The sequence below is a fragment of the Ruditapes philippinarum genome, unplaced genomic scaffold (genome assembly GCF_026571515.1).
Source record: "Ruditapes philippinarum isolate M1 unplaced genomic scaffold, ASM2657151v2 ctg555_1_1_1_1, whole genome shotgun sequence".
Classification (NCBI taxonomy): domain Eukaryota; kingdom Metazoa; phylum Mollusca; class Bivalvia; order Venerida; family Veneridae; genus Ruditapes; species Ruditapes philippinarum.
In genome coordinates this window covers 57,786-74,897 of record NW_026867175.1, presented here as the reverse complement: position 1 = coordinate 74,897, position 17,112 = coordinate 57,786, and the positions used below count along the sequence as shown (strand labels likewise).

The 17,112-nt window shown below is 31.3% G+C and overlaps 1 protein-coding gene across 2 annotated transcripts in view; it reads right to left on the bottom strand.

Annotated features, from left to right (window-relative positions):
- Positions 1-993: 993 nt before the first annotated feature.
- The window catches only part of LOC132735146 (lysosomal alpha-mannosidase-like), a 42,274-nt gene continuing 26,155 nt past the window's right edge, over positions 994-17,112 (bottom strand). For both annotated transcript variants that reach the window (XM_060722047.1, XM_060722048.1), the window contains exons 9-27: positions 15,910-16,116; positions 15,368-15,440; positions 15,118-15,157; positions 14,051-14,120; positions 13,505-13,624; positions 12,371-12,487; positions 11,708-11,837; positions 11,288-11,364; positions 8,919-9,140; positions 8,465-8,583; positions 7,865-7,966; positions 7,471-7,558; positions 6,941-7,027; positions 5,350-5,440; positions 3,954-4,099; positions 3,403-3,576; positions 2,760-2,880; positions 1,255-1,930; positions 994-1,218 (exon numbers count right to left, since the gene is read on the bottom strand). In XM_060722047.1, the coding sequence (XP_060578030.1) occupies positions 1,785-1,930; positions 2,760-2,880; positions 3,403-3,576; positions 3,954-4,099; positions 5,350-5,440; positions 6,941-7,027; positions 7,471-7,558; positions 7,865-7,966; positions 8,465-8,583; positions 8,919-9,140; positions 11,288-11,364; positions 11,708-11,837; positions 12,371-12,487; positions 13,505-13,624; positions 14,051-14,120; positions 15,118-15,157; positions 15,368-15,440; positions 15,910-16,116 (2,130 nt within the window). In that variant the 3' untranslated portion in view covers positions 994-1,218; positions 1,255-1,784. The remainder of the gene's footprint in view (positions 1,219-1,254; positions 1,931-2,759; positions 2,881-3,402; positions 3,577-3,953; positions 4,100-5,349; positions 5,441-6,940; positions 7,028-7,470; positions 7,559-7,864; positions 7,967-8,464; positions 8,584-8,918; positions 9,141-11,287; positions 11,365-11,707; positions 11,838-12,370; positions 12,488-13,504; positions 13,625-14,050; positions 14,121-15,117; positions 15,158-15,367; positions 15,441-15,909; positions 16,117-17,112) is intronic.

Genomic DNA, 17,112 nt, shown 5'->3' with positions numbered 1-17,112 from the left:
TACATCTTGCTGTGTTGCTGCAAACAGCAGTGAAAATTTGCCCAATATTACAGTGCCAAGCCTGTCAGTACATCAGTACAATTTGATGAGAAAAGTCAACAGATGAACTTTTTTCATGAAATGAACGTTATGTATATAAGGATCATTGTCAAATATGATCTTTATTGCTATGCCAATTGAATTGAGTAACCATTTTTTGCATTGATGAATTTTTTCTCATCCCCTTGTTTTTAAAACTATTTTTTAGAAATGATATTGTGTATTGTGTATTAAGTATAAATATTGCATGTACATGTACTTGTTTTTCATACTGAGTGCTTAGCATATTATTTTTAGCTTTGTCTTTCTTTTCCTTCTCTCAACTTCTTTCTTTCTTTTCCATTTTATATTTGATGAACTTCAGCAAATACATGTAACTTTTAAAATTGACAAATAAATATTTAAATTGTTGTAGTGTTCTGTTTTAATTTCCTTTTTGATTGCTCATGTATTTAAGTCAGACAGTTACAAACATTTCAGGAAGATTTTAACTTGGACAATTTGGACATTTTTTATATTTTATGTTTCCATACAACCAATGAAAATGTTATTTTTTATATTTAGACTGGGACAGAAAGATACACTTTACATTTTTAGTCCCAGATTTAGAGAATACAAGTATAACAGCATACAGAAGAAGCTGTCTGTAAAGAGTAATTGTTATAAAGTTATTATAACAAGGATCAGTATGATAAGTATTTTTGTTCTTATCATTTAAAGTTTGTACTGGTCAAATGACAACTTTGTAGGACTACACTATCTTCTATCTCAAGTTTGATCCTCTACTTTTAGGCCTGAAATTAAAAAACAGTATTTAAGACTTAATTTTGAAAATCAAGAATGAGTTGCGATGCATGTATTATTTAAACACAAATAGGGAACAAGTTTTTTTTTCCCAACATTTTTTGTATACAAATGACATCATGTTGGAAGGGAAGAATAAGACACAAGACATATTTATGCAAAAATATATTTTCTAAATGATTATAATCAGAGGTTAACAAATAATCAACAATATACACATGTATATTTCATTTTCTTGATGAAAAACGGAAATTTAGTAAAAGGAATAAAGTGATAATGCAGTAAAACTACTTGTTTATAATATCCCTTAACATTTAAACAGTATACATATTATTGTGCATTTTAAAACAGCTGCTTGAATTTCTTCTCTTAAACCTGGAACATACGTTATAGTACATCCCAGTCTTAAACTAAAGAATATAATTGTGTAAAATAATTATAAACAACTTGAACTTAATCATTATGTGTAAAATAATTATAAACAAAGTAAAGCATGCCGCTTTTGAGTCGGGCATATATATAACAACTATTAACTATTCTCTTTAATGGATTTTAGTTAGAAGAGATGTCAAGAGGTTTTTTTTAATATGCCTGGACTGGAAATATTTTTCTGAGATTTGTGAACAATTTGATGTAGGTAAGACCCTTCCTTTACCTCTTTTTTTCCCAGAATAATCACTTTTATTGTGAAAAATGACCAAAAACTGAAAGATTTTACCTCAGTGGAGTTCCTTAAAAAACGAAGTTTCATTTCTACAATGCATTTAATACAGCTGTAGTATGGATTTCTATTCTAAGTAAACACAAATACAATCATATAAACTCCTATGTACAAATCCTTGTGCGAAAATTATACACACAAAACACAGTCTATTGCTCAATAAACCAGTCAAATATTTATGAATGGTTTTCAGTTTAAACAAACTGGAGCCACTTTTTCTCTAAGAAAATACAGAGAACTTGTCTGCAGCGTTGACTGGTTTACCATTCTTAAGATTTACTTCAAATGTTCTAATCTGCATTGGTGTCAGAGTTATGTCCAGTGGTCCAGTCAACGGTACCCTGTTCTCAACCATGTACATATTTTCTGAAATGAAAATAATTTTTTTCACTAAACAAATAAATAAACGTTCATATAGAAAATAAAATAATTTTGGTCATAGTGCGTCTGCAAAAATGACATCATGATAAAAACAAGTGCTGTCCATTGGATAGCACCATCCACTATTCTCAGTGCTTGATAGCAAAACAAAAGGCTAGAGAATGTAGAAATTAACAAAGAGTAAGATTTCATTCCAAAAATATACATAAGATAATTATGAGTATTTGATTTTTGGATACTGACCAAATAAAGTTCACAATGGCCCAGATTTCATTAAAAATCCATACCAGTTATGGGTATTGAAAAGTGTCCTAAATCATAGTTCCTAAAACCTGAATTTAAGTTACAAGTGAAAACCATCAGTATTTTTGATGGCAAAACTGACCAAGATTTTTTTAAGTTCACAAAGGGCCACATGTCGGTCAAAATCCATGCCAGAGTTATTGACATCCAAAAGTGACCTCTAATAATGATTCATATTCATGTGAAACCCAAACAAATACGAAACTTATAAATCGTGTATCACAAAGCAGATTATTAGAAATATTGGGGGATATAAAATCATGATAATTAATTATGTAAATAGAATTGTCTGATATACATTGTTTAAAGAAAGTGCGTTCATCATCAAAATAGAATGTTTGTAGAAAAATACTACACTCTTTATGTCTCACTTGTCTTCAAGAAATAGAAATGGTTTCTTAAGAAGAAAGAAAAATAGAAAATTAAAGTGAAAATAATTTTTTATTGGATTTTTTTCATACATCACAATAGATGATCTTGATATGTTATAAACAGCAAATGTAAAACTTACGTTTATCAGTAAGAATTTTATCCTGGGATTTCCACTTCAGTCTGTTAAGTTGAGACTTGGGGAGATTAGCCCCTAGTGTCAACTCCTCTACACTCTCTATGTTGAACGGCACAAACAGGTCCTGATAAATATATATATAATATATATAAACAGAAAAAATAAGCTGAAATTCTGCAGTTTATCATGATTTGGTACTGGTTCTGTTTTGAATTTGTGTACTGAACCATGATGCTTTAAAGATACTGTGATCGAATTCTTAAAAAATGTACAATGTAATATTATCTGGTTCAAATACAAAAGCAGCTTTAAAGTTTTGATTTGCTTGGCCCTATGAAGGTGTTATTGGAATTTTATGATCATTGTCAGAGGTGTTAACATGAATTATCTACCTTCCATGTTAACAAATGAAACAAAGTGAACAGTATTTCCTACATACATGGGAATCTTAACATTATCAGTTAGAAATCTGGATCACCGAAGGTTGATGCTTTTTTTAACTAATTGAAAGCTTGTGTGTTACATATAGTGCCTGGCGACTTTTGCATTTTTCTCTACTGATATATTTTGAAAGTCAACATAAATGACATAAATAGCAAAGACGTGACTTAAACACCATCCAGAAAATTGAAAACAATGCAACAACCTGTAATGAAACTGTGGCAGGTTGAGATAACTCTGCATCCTCTCCTTTCTCGTAGAAATGTTCAAGACGTATCAGGTATGGCTGTGTGGCTGCAGGTTCTATAGCTGGTCCACCCCATTGTTCTAGAGTTAACATGTGAACATTGGCTGGTAAAGGTGACTTGATTCCTGACCACTGAAAAGAAAATTAATCTTTATTGATCAGTATATCAATAATTCATAAAACTTTTAGTATTCTTTTACAGGTATCCATTCCTCTGTCAATCCATTAAAGTGTCATAATTACTTCAAAAATTCTCTTTCAGATAATGCACAGGAATATAAGAACTATTAACCAGTACAATTAAAGGTTGAAAATTTCGAAAGCGTTATATCCAAAAATCATGAATGGAAAAATAAGAACTTCAAGCCAACACATTAAAGACCCACTGACTTTTCTAAAATGTTCATTCCAATCTATGCTGAGATAACAAGAACTAAAAGCAAGTAGATTTAAGTGTTGTACAATTTTTTCATTATCTTTTCAAATCACAGAGAATAAATAATACAAACCATCGTATTAAAATACTGAGAATACTCGGAATATTTCATATCAGTTTTTGCAAAGGCAGGTATAGGTGCCATGTATGTTCTCAACCCTAAATCTCTATGCATCTTAGCTGAGTTAGCTACAGTATCCATAAACACATACATTTTACCTGAAAAAAATGTAATATACAGTAGAATCTCTACCTAAGACCAACTCAGATTTAAAACCACATTCAGATCATTTTTTATAAGAACGGAATTTTCTGTTCTTTATGTCAATAGTTACATGCTCCAGAATTAAGACCAATCCTTTTATCCACTTTTAAGACCACAAGATTCAGTCCCAATTCTTTGATTTACTCATTATTTGAAATCACTATTGAAACCACCGATTTTTAAAGTCAACACCTATCAAGAACACATATTTGCTGTTATTATCTGCTTTGAATGCTGTTAGATTAACAAGGTGTCAAAAATTGTTGTTATAAGGTTATTGTATGAAATAAGGTGTGAAAGTAAATTTAAGAGTTACTGTGTTTCTGGTTCAATGTTGCTTTCAGCACATTTATTTTGTGAAGAAATAATTTCTTATATGATAGGTGAAATATGTACAGTATATAATAATTAGTATTGAAATCCGACCAACGATAATTAAATATTAAATTTCTTCAGAAAAATGTTTTGCTCACATCTGATTAAATATTATAACATGTTGTATTTGTAGGGTTTGTTCATACAAAATGACTAAAAGAGACCATGGGCATAAAGTATGTAAGCAATGATAAAAATATTCACAATTTAGACCACCACACAATTAAGACCACTTTGGTCCAGTCCTGATGGTGGTCTTAATTGAGGGATTTACTGTATAAGTTAAATATAACTAATGTAACAATGTAAAGCTCTTGGTTTCAAATAATGTCCTTTAAAGTAGCCATTCAGCTCCATTTTATACAGCTCAAAATATGTTTAAAACCTTTTTTTTCTACAATATAAACAGCTTTTCAAAACAATCCACATGGTCAAAGCAAATGGAAATGATAACAAAAAAGTAGTCTCTTAAAGTTTTCTTAAAAAGGCAGTTAACTTTTGCTCTCTTCTTTATGAAGAGGGATAATCCTGACTCATAATCAAAACACAGAATTTTAACTCAATTTTAATAACAATGTTAAAGTATCGATCAGCATGGATATGAAGACTAGCCGGGCTCAATACAGGAGGCACATACATGTCACTTTCAGTCACAGTCTGATGATGACAGCAAAATGAAAGCATGCAAAAATAAATTTTAGAATTCATTTAAAAGTGAAAGATGATAAATATATTTAAATTTAACTGCAAAACTCATAGAAGTATAGAATGATAAAGAACCATTGAAACAGAATGATACTTTTATGACATGTATATTATACTTGTATACCTCTAACAATCAATCCTTTGTGATCTGCTCCAGTCTCGTTTAGTGGTTCCCCCACTCCAAGGCAATCATCAAACAGGTTACGTCTATGTAACTAAAAACAGATTAAAATTACTACAATTGTTCAACAATATGATATAACAGGTAAAATAGTGGGCTGCATCTAAAATTTAAATTTTGAATCACTTACATATATAATTTTCTGAAACCAGTCACTCTAAGCTACAGAAGTTCACATAGTTATAAGACTGTGTAGTAACACTAATTTAACATATACAAGATTACAAATACAATTAACCTTTAGCCTGCTCTGGCAACTTATTTTACCCATATATCCAGTGCAGACACAAGTTCAGCCAGCAAAGATCATGATCTAGCTTTTTGCTAATCTGTCAGTTCTTATTGTGAAAATTTTCCTCAAAAAGATGAATGGTTTTGTCAAAATTGAACTATGGAAAAGCCCATTTAAGAAATTAATCTAACGTGGTCAAAGTTAAGACATTTTTTACATGCTTTACAAAGACACTTTGCAGAAAGAATATTTATACATAAAATTAAAGCACATTTACAATCTGAATCTATTTAGGTAAAAAATATTTATATAAAGCTTGAATGTGATGAAAGCATGAAGCTTATTTGAACCAGTCTCTTGTCCACTTCCTATAACTTAAACCAGTCTGTTTGATTAGACTGTTCCTGGAACTAACAACAGTCTATATGATTAGATTGTTCCAGTTGGAAATTTGAAACTGTCTTTCAACAGTCTGTTTGACTAGATTGTTCCTTATGGTGACTTTGAAACTGTCTATCGTAATTTGAAAGCCATATATATATTATTTATACAGCAATTTTACAAGGTATACTCAACATCACTAATTCCGCGTCATCACTTATTTCAAGGTACTGCAGTAATGGCATATTTTCATGTGACCAGCGTTAAAATTGGTCAGAATTGACATATTTTATTCAAACACCTATATAACAAAGTTTTGTGCAAAATATTTTAAATCTATAGATTTTGACGTAAAACAGAACAACATTTTACAAACTTCTGCAAAAAGCAACAATAGTCTGTTCAATTTGTGCATACGTCTGAAACAATCATCATTTTCTAAATGTTCTTGTTTGTTGAAAAAAATAAATTTTGAGTTACAAAGTAAAGATAGTTTTAATGTTTAAAATTATGCAAAATAACATGTAGAAATTTTAACTGAAACATAAAAAAAAACTGAAATAAAACACCATTACCGCGATTTAAATGATGACATACTGTTTTCAAAATGGCCGACACATGATCTACGTCTGGCTCATTTAAACTGATTTTGACTAAATATATTGTTGATTCCTTGTGTCATACAGAAGAAAATAACTTTATGTTACAGCTAATGACAATTTTTGTACCATTAGTTTCATGTGCTGTTTTCTTCCTTGCTTCAAGGCGTTAAGTACCGTGAACTAAGAGGAGCACAGTATACATAGTCTGGACAGACTCCGGTTTTAAACTAGTAGCATAGGTCTATGATTTTAACAGCTTCCACTAAAACATTATGATAGTATACATGTATATAAAAGTTGAATTTTGATGAACAATTACCATGATTTCTATTTGACCATCATTAATGCTGCCCCCACCATGTGATCTGTCAGTCATCACCGTAAACTGCGTATCTTCTTTTGTATCCTGTAAAACAAACAAGCCAGTAATGACAAACATCTCAATACATTTTGTTATGTTTATAACATCTTACTCAATCCAGCTAAATTCATGTCCTTTAAATTTAGAACTAGTAACTTTTAGACAAATGTATTTTCGTATTATGATAAGAAAAGTTAAGCTAACAGTTAACAGAGTCTGATTGATACCCATATAAGAAACTATTTTCTAAAAACACTACATTACAAAGAGCATATCTTTCAGAACTTATCTTTTATAACTTCATTTTCACTTACACTTCCTTTGTGTTCTATTATTAGTGAACTTGAATAATAAAATTTAACTTTTATTTTCCATTAGTTGGAGTGGGGTGTATAATTAAACAAACAGAAATAAATGGGAACAAACAAATAATTGGGATATTAATACATATGTAATTTGTTTTTTGTAAACAGAGAGACAACATTTACCTGCATAAAGATCCTACTATTAACCGGGTAATAGTTACCAGCAACTGGTTCTGTCTGGTTTAACTTCCAAGTTGGTCTATAATTTCTCCTACAATGTATAATCAGTGCCTTTGTGATACTAACTATTTGATGACATAGCAACTAGTTTGAAAAATAATAACAAAATAATTGTGTAAATTGTTTACATTGCCTTAATTATACAAGATAAAAGAATAAATAAAATGTGTATTTTAAGTTATCCTATTTTCAAATTTAGTTTACAAGAAACACTGACAGAACTACTGACGGTCAGTTTGACGGACAATGATTCAGAGCAAGTTATTCTTCATTTAAAAGCCAGTGCAGATTATAAAGATTTAATTTATAAGCTATATATAATGGAAGAATATCTTACTGTCTCTCAAGAATTTCTCTTCCATTTGCATCTGTATAGAATTTTCCATTTGTTTTCAATGAAGTATTGAATCTTGCAATCACTTCTTTACCTTGCTTGTCACTATCCATTCAAATAAAGAAATTTACAAAAATTCATATATAATGTACATGTTTTGATAGTGTTGTTTGCTTGTTTGATTTTTAATACCGAATTATCACATTTTAGGTGATATCTTTTTACAAGCTTTCCTGGCTGGATAACTAAACAGTATTTACCTGAATTTCTCTGCAAATTACTTATCCTACAAACATACATATTATTCAAATTTCATAAACTGTTAGATCTGTCTATGAAAGCTAGTCTTGAGAAGTGGTACCAGTGGAAACTTATATTTTGATAAATGGCCTCTTGAAACAGGTCACACTGCAGTAGATTTTATTCTTTGTGTTTAAGAAAAAAAGACACTTTTTCTGTATGAGGTCAAATTCTTTATTATTGAGGTGTATTTTTACACAGGTTTCATAGTTTAAAAAAAGGATTTATTTTCAATAAAAAAAAATAAAAAAAAATAGGTGAGTGATAAAAGTAAATAAAACATATATGAAAAGAGGTACTGACTTTATAGGAATAGGTCCAACTGTCCATTCAATTTCAGTATACTTCTCTCCAGTGTACACTCTTGTAACTTGTGTAACCCAGGAACTAAACTTTGTATAAATTTCTTGTACTAGAGGACCCTGAAATACGAGAACAGAATACAGTAATACTTGTAATACAGACCAAAAATATTTGAAGACTTTTAATGTAAATTTAACTTATATTGAGGCAAAATAAAAAAAAAGAGCTAGGCATCAAGTCATGCATCATTAACCATGTTATCTTTATTCAAATAGAAGTAAATTAACTTTATAGTTTTTAAAGCCGTCCAATTAGCTCAATAGGTAATAGGTACATACAATCATTCTACTACCCGAGATATAACTGGTATTTCTAGTAAAATTGGTAAAAAAATCACATTTTAAATAAAAGATTTCAATTTACTGGAATATTAACAAGTGTATTATCCTTGTACCTGTGAAGCATCACCAGGGTATGAAACTTTCCATGTTTCTGGTTTTTCATGTAGAGGACGGAAAACATAAGCACCGGAAGGCTCAAACTCTGGTTTACTGCAGTTGCCTGGGTGACTTAGGTAGTACACAATATCTTGTACAACATCAAGTTCTCGACCACTTGCAAGGTTTGTCATCGACTTCATGGCTCCTGTTCTACCATCAAACTTCACTGATATGTGCTATACAATGATAAAACAAACAGTGTTAAGTTGTAAGTTATTCAAATTGAGTTCTAAAATCTGACTGGTTGGAAAAAGTAAATAGATTTTAATGAAAACAACAACAACATAAAGCACAGTTGATATTTTCTTGCAATGGGGGCATTCATCCAGTGGTAACAATATCTACCAATAAAGGATCAAGAGTTTGTTCCCCTCTGACTACTTCTTAAGTTAATACTAATTTATTTTTTATAAGGAAAATTTCAAACTCAGTTTTCGCCATATTAATGCTTAACATCAATGCAATAATTCTTCTAGAATGGAGTACCTTTCTAAACTCCTACACTACACAAACAATAAAATTTATTACATGTATACCTGAACAATCGTAATTAGTATTTTGTCCATACATGTTCCTGGTGCTACAAATAATCTCAGACGCTCTTGAGTATTTTGATGATGATATTCAAAGGTAGATAAGTCTATAGTTAACATTGAAAAACTACAAATCTATTTATCAGTCTTTTATTATTACAAGAATTTCAGCAGATTTTATAAATTCTGTTGACTTAAAATTGAAAAAAAAACATATGACTTCCTAACTCAAACTTATAACTAAAAAAATCTGTCTTACACAAATGTTGAATGTTACACAACATAAAATTTCTTATGGAAAAGTCATCAATGTTTATTAAAACAAGAGGGCCATGATGGCCCTGAAGTCGCTCACCTGTATATAGGCCCCCGGGGCGGGGCCAGTTTAAACCCCAGGGCTTTTATTTGAACAAACTTGGTAGACACCCATTAGAAGATGTTTCATGCTAAACATCTAAGGTCTAGCTTGTTGGGTTTTTTAAAAGAAGATTTTTTCAAGTTTTTTCTTTACACATATAGTTAAAAACAATGACACACCTGGGGCAGGGCCAGTTTTGACCCCAGGGATTTTATTTAAACAATCTTTGTAGACACTTACTAGAAAATGTTTCATGCTTAATATCTAAACTCTAGCTATTCGGGTTTTTTCGAAGAAGATTTTTTAAGTTTTTACTATACACATATAAGGAAAATCAATGTCCCCCGGGGCGGGGCTAATTTTGACCCCAGGGCTTTTATTTGAACAAACTTTGTAGACACTCACTAGAAGATGCTTGGTGCTTAATATCTAAACTCTAGCTATTTGAGTTTTTTCAAAGAAGATTTTTTAAGTTTTTGTTATACACATATAAGGAAAATGAATGACCCCCTGGGCGGGGCCAATTTTGACCCCAGGGCTTTTATTTGAACAAACTTGGTAGACACTCACTAGAAGATGTTTCATGCTTAGTATCTAAACTCTAGCTATTTGTTTTTTTTCAAAAAAGATTTTTTAAGTTTTTGCTTTACACATATAAGGAAAATCAATGACCCCTGGGGTGGGGCCAATTTTGTCCCCAGGGCTCTTATTTGAACAAACTTGGTAGACACCCATTAGAACATGTTTCATGCTAAATATCTTAGCTCTAGCTCTTTGAGTTCTTTAAAAGAAGATTTTTTAAGTTTTTACTATATGTATATAGGGAAAATCAATGACCCCCTGGGGCGGGGCCAATTTTGACCCCAGGGCTTTTATTTGAACAAACTTGGTAGACACTCACTAGAAGATGTTTCATGCCAAATATCTAAGCTCTAGCTCTTTGGGTTCTTTAAAAGAAGATATTTAAAGTTTTTTCTTTGCCATGGCAACCAGAGTTCTGCATGGAATTAAATTCTCTGAACAATTTTTAAAGGTGACCACCAAAGGAACATTCCTGTGAAGTTTGGATGAAATTGGCTTAGTGGTTTATGAGGAGATGTCATTTAAAGCAAAAGTTTCCGGACGGACGGACGACGGATGGACGGACGGACGGAAAGCGATCACAAAAGCTCACCCTGTCACTTTGTGACAGGTGAGCTAAAAAAAATATCAAAAGAATGTTTGTCTTGGCATACACTATCTTGGGAGTTACTGCATGCTGACCCTCATGGAAAATTGGTTTTGCAAACAATACATAAACAAGTTAGATACTGTAACATCAAACTTACATCATAATGTACCTTTTGAAAAAAAAGTCTTCAAATATAAGGAAAAATAAAGTACACAGATAAGCTAAACCTGTAAACAATAATCAGAGTTGGTATTGATTTACCTCATTCTTTATGACAAAATCTTCATTTCCCTTCAACATTTTCTTTACTGGTTTCTGCTGTTTCTTTTTCATTGCACCTGATAAATAATCAATTTCATTTTCAAGTCACAATGATTTATATTCAGGTCAAAGGTCAAATAAAAAGTTAAATTTATTTTCAGTTCAATCACCAACTGATCCTTTAAATTTTCATTAATGTAATAATTTATTCATGTATATCATTTTAACAAAGATAAGCTTCATAAACTAATTGTCACATTTATTCAAAATTAATACATAAAACAAAATTAACATCTCAAAAACCTTTTTATCAATACTGTTTTAGTTTACAGCTACAAAAAAAATCCAATGCAATAAGCGATGTATCATTTTTCACTTCCTACCACTAAAGTTCCAGTTCTATAAGCAATGAAAACTTACTATTTGACATACTGACAAAGTATGTACTGAAACCAAGGGGAGGTAATTTCACTTGGAATATCAAATCACTATATGCTAATGATCCATTTCGTTCTGGAATGTCCTTGGTACGATCTGTAACGGAGGACATCTGCAATAAAAAGAACCATAATGAGCTTATTCTACTGAATTTTATGTGAAGCAATTGCAAGGTTCTTTAAATCTGTAACTTCCCATTAGCAGTTTCATTGATGTCAAAACCAAAGTACATGTATATAACTTCAGCAACCAAAATTACCGAGTGAATTTGTAGGATGGCCTAACTTCATGAGGAGACATAAATCTTGCAGTTGTTATTACTGCTGCTTGAAAAAGTTAATGAAGACAAAATCTGATTAAAAGAATGGTGTCTGCCTTTAAACTCAAAGAATATAAATTTGAACTTTACTTGGATCACAACCATGTTCCATTACATGACACCTTTACTATTATACCAATTAATTGCCTCAACTGTGCAAAGTAACACTTATTATGAATTATTTAATCAACAGATCATGAAAAAAATAGAAATCCATCTTCTCAATTTCAAAGTTTGTAGACAAGAAATCTAGGAAAAACAGGAATTATCAAAACAGTTGCAATTACTATTATAGTGAAAGAATAGAAAACATTTTAATCATTTACCTGAGTTTCTATGACTTCATTATAAGGTCCCATCACAGTATAGGCCTTACCAACCACAGGGAGTCTGATCCATCTTGTAACAGAGTGACCAAGTGGGTTATACACTACCATAACAAACTGTCAAATAAAATAAAAGATATATAATGTAATATTGTTTTGTGCAACATTCACTAAACTGAAGGAAACTTGATTTATGTTGTTTTCAACACAATATACACTAGTAACAAAATATAACTAATAATATGAACTATATTTACCATCATATAAAAAAATCCACAACTGCTGATCATCTATAGGGGTATATATAATGGTATAAATATCCAGTTGAGCTTGTATTATTCATATTAATAGTAATTTGTGGGGTATTTTGTTGAAGTTGTTGTTTTTATTTGTTTGGGTCGTCAGACCAAACAAATAATGGTAGCGAAATTTCAGACTCTAATGCTGTTAATTGCAAGTGCCAAAAGTAGTCCACTTTTTTGAAGCGGTTACTTCCCTTTATATGTAACAGTTAGGCCGAAAAATTTAGGGGAGATCACTGCGTAAATATGGTCACATGACAGGCGGATTAATTTTAAAGCAAAATAATTCCCGAATGGTCGAAGATTTCTAATATTGTTTTATTCTTTATCGATATACATGCTTATAGTAAGCGCCATGATTATTTATACAAGTGTTAAACAACAGTTAGCGTCGTTACAAACCCTAACTAGAATAATATGGTTTTCTTCAGGCCGTTAACATGTAAATACACCGTGGCCGAGGGTTTTGCGCGCTCGCTTAAGAAGCGAGAGGTCTTGAGTTCAAATCCCAGTTAAGGCAACTCTTTTTTTTCAAATGTCAAATAAACATTGGATCGAATATCAGTGTTGCAATTAGTCTTATAGCCAATCTACTACAATTAAAACGCTGGAAAGCATTGGTGGCACTATACAAAAACCAATTGTTTTATAATCTCACAACCTTCACCTTTCTGACATTCTGAGACCCAAACAAATTCAGCGCCTTCTGTGCTTTGATTTATCCTGGAGTGGGGGTATTTGGAGTGTTGTCATTGTTTTTTTTACAAAATCAGCTCACTTATTTTCCACAGAAATATTACATTTATCTAGTACTCAAACTAAGGCTACACACCTGTTTGTTGACTTCTGTAAAACTACAGGAGCTGATATTATACATATCACACCATACCAGTCCTGGGAAACCTTCTGAACCTTTTGGTATCAACTTGCCTAATGCATCATTCATTACTTTCTGAAATTATAAAAGCCAGTCAAAATAGCATATAAACAAGACCTGTCTGCAGATTTACACATTTCTCAGTGTTGAATATCTAAATAAAAGTAACATAGCAAATGGGGCATAACTCAGCCAATGTGCTTGACAGACTTACCTGCCCTTAATAGTCAGCATACATTTCTTGTCTGAAGTGAATACTTTTAACAATATTTGAGAAAAAGTCAAATATTCTAAATACAAAAAGGAAACTAAAAAAGGTTAAAAACGATCACAGGTTTCTTCATATATGTTCTAACAATCATATTTCACTACTGTTTAAAGTGTAGCAGTTAGAATTTTATCTAATGACTTACATGGTAAAATTATAACTATCTAGGCTAAATGAACAAAAAACTCATATCTATGCAAATCCATAGTAGTATTATAAACAATGTTACCCACCTTACATTCAGATCTACCATATGCAAGTCTCATAGCATAGTCATCAGCTACAGCCTGTTTTTCTGTTCCTCTACAATATATCAGATATTAATTTGGTCAGATTTTTCCAATTTTATAAAAAACAATAATGGCTGATCAATGTTATTATGGCTAAAAATTCAAATCTGTTTATCAATATGAAAAAGTGATATGTGTATTTGACAATGAGTGTTTTTTAAGTAACTATTTTGTCATTAATTAGGATAAATTTAATGATAGATGTAAATTTTATTCATCCTTGTGCAGTTTTGACAACCTAGACCGTGATACCCAAGCTGCCTCTTTGTTATTGCATTTTGTTCCTTGAAATGTTATACATAATATTTTGTGGCATACCAAAACAAAAACAATATTCCCTTTTGTTTTAACACAATCAAATTTACAAGTTACTTCAAGTATAATTGGCATATTATATCAAATAAATATAATATGTTTTAAAAAGCCAGGTTCGTGAACATCTTTGCATATTTTGCATTATTTCTGCATCTGAGGTTCAAAAGTTATCTTCATTTTTACTCAGATTTTTTTCATACAAAATCTCTGAAATATCCATGTTTGCAGTCTCATGTCATTTGGACACTTCTAAAAACATGGCCTATCTAAGACCAAAACCAGGAAATGTTATTTTTAGACTGACCTTAACATTGCCATAAACACCCAACCTAGGGTCAAGGTTTGTGGATGGTACATGATATAAGTTAAAAGATGAAGTTGCTATGAACAGTGATAAGTAAGTATGTAGTATACAGCAAGAATGTAAGTCATATGAAAGATTATATGTATGACCATATTCTAAAATAGTTTTCATGTATTGTTAGATGTATTATAAATTTCTGAAGAAATCTCACTTTTTTCTCTAAAAAGAAGTTTGCTGTATTATAAATTCATTATTAAGATTCTTGACAGGTTATATGGCCGTATATAAACAGCTGTTGACAATATAACCTTTGCCAAGCATCTCAGGTTATATATATGGCCATATAACCTGTCAATAATCGTTATAACTTATAATATATAAATAGACTTACGAGACAGCATCATGATGTTGTGCAACTCCCATTGCTTCCTCTGTAAATATACAAGAGAAACATTTGCAGAATGTGGGCATGAGTCTGTATAACTTACACGTAAAATAAAATAGGAAATAAAAAATTTCATATCTCATATAAAAAGCCCCACACATATGTGTGTCATTTTAGAAAGATTCATTTCTAGTAAGAATTTATACTCAGATAAGAATGTACAAGGTATAATACATTAATGTAAGAATTGACTCACTAAGTATTTGGATATTGTATGTACTATTATGAATGTCTTCTAGCATTGCCAAGGCATCAAGTTGTTTGCAGGCCTATAAACAAAAAGGTCAATACAAAACACTTTTTACATATATAAATTATTACAAATCCACCCAACAAAATTAGACTCTGTCAGAACATTTTCATTTAGTAGGTACAGATGTATTTTGATGTAACTTTTAGATGCATGTTTAGAATTAAAATGCTGTTTGACTTGTTTTAACCAAATAAATTTGACCAAAAAAAATCTAGAAACATTATGATTGATTTGATAAATTGAAGGAAATATAATACACCCTCATGAAAGTTATACAAATGAACAATAGTGGCCTAATTGTTGTCTCCCTTTGATCTGTGAGATCATAGAACCTCCTACATTAATGGACTGTTCCAAAGTGAAAATAGGACAATTCCATTATAAATTTAGATATTAACATACATTGGCAATGTCAAATAGGACAATTCCATTATAAAATTTAGTGATGTAAAGGTATGTAAATAAAATTAATGCAAAAGACACACCTGGAGTAAAGCATTAGTCTCTCTAACATATCCCTTTAATGCAGATCTACTTGTGAAATATCCTGTCCAGAAACTGTGATTTTGGTGAGCATATGGGAAAAAGTCATCACTTTTGGTCGTCCAAACCTGGTCAGCTCGGTTCAACTGGTACAGATAGCAGGACGGTGTTGAATACAGGACATTTATCTTAGAATTGTTTGTGGTTTGCTGAAATACAATATACGTGCAATGTTAAATAATACAATTTGGAATATATTTCAGATATAAATACATAAGAAAACAACCAAATTAATCACCATAATTATGATAACATATAGCTTGTATAATTTATTACTATGTGTACCTACACAGAAATCTTATTGCTGTTGACCAAATGTATGCTGCACCCAGTATTTGAAGTCTCAAATTCTAGTTTGATAGTGTGAGGAGAAAATCAATAAAAGTGATCATAAAAATACAAAATAACCCTGTCCAAAATAATTATGATATCATAAACAACATTGCTGAAATGGTCAGCCATTATGAAATATGGACTTGAAATGTCAGGGTCACTTAGAGATCAAGTTTATTTATTAACAAGATATGTTTGTAAAACATGTATGCCCCCTATCAGCAGCCAATTAGTCATGTGATAAGGTTATTATGCATGACTTCTGACCCAGTGATCAAACAATTAATAAGGGTTATCAAGTATCTACTGGTCATGACCTTAACCTTTGACCGCTTGACCCAAAACTCAATAGGGGTCATCTGCTGGTCACGACCAATCATCATACAAAGTTTGAAGTTCCTAGGCCTAAGCGTTTTTAGTTAATTGATCGGAAACCGTTTTTACCTACAAGGTCAATGTGACCTTGACCTTTGACCCCAAAATCAATAGGTCATCTGCTGGTCATGACCAATCACCATACCAAGTTTGAAGTTCCTAGGCCTAAGGGTTCTTTAGTTATTGATCGGAAACCCTTTTAACATACAAGGTTAATGTGACCTTGACCTTTGACCCCAAAATCAATAGAGGGTCATCTGCCGGTCATGACCAATCACCATGCCAAGTTTGAAGTTCCTAGGCCGGTGTTCTTTAGTTATTGATCAGAAACCGTTTTTACTTACAATGTCAATGTGACCTTGACCTTTGACCCCTTGATCCCAAAATCAATAGGGGTAATCTGCTGGTCATGACAAATCACCATACCAAGTTTGAAA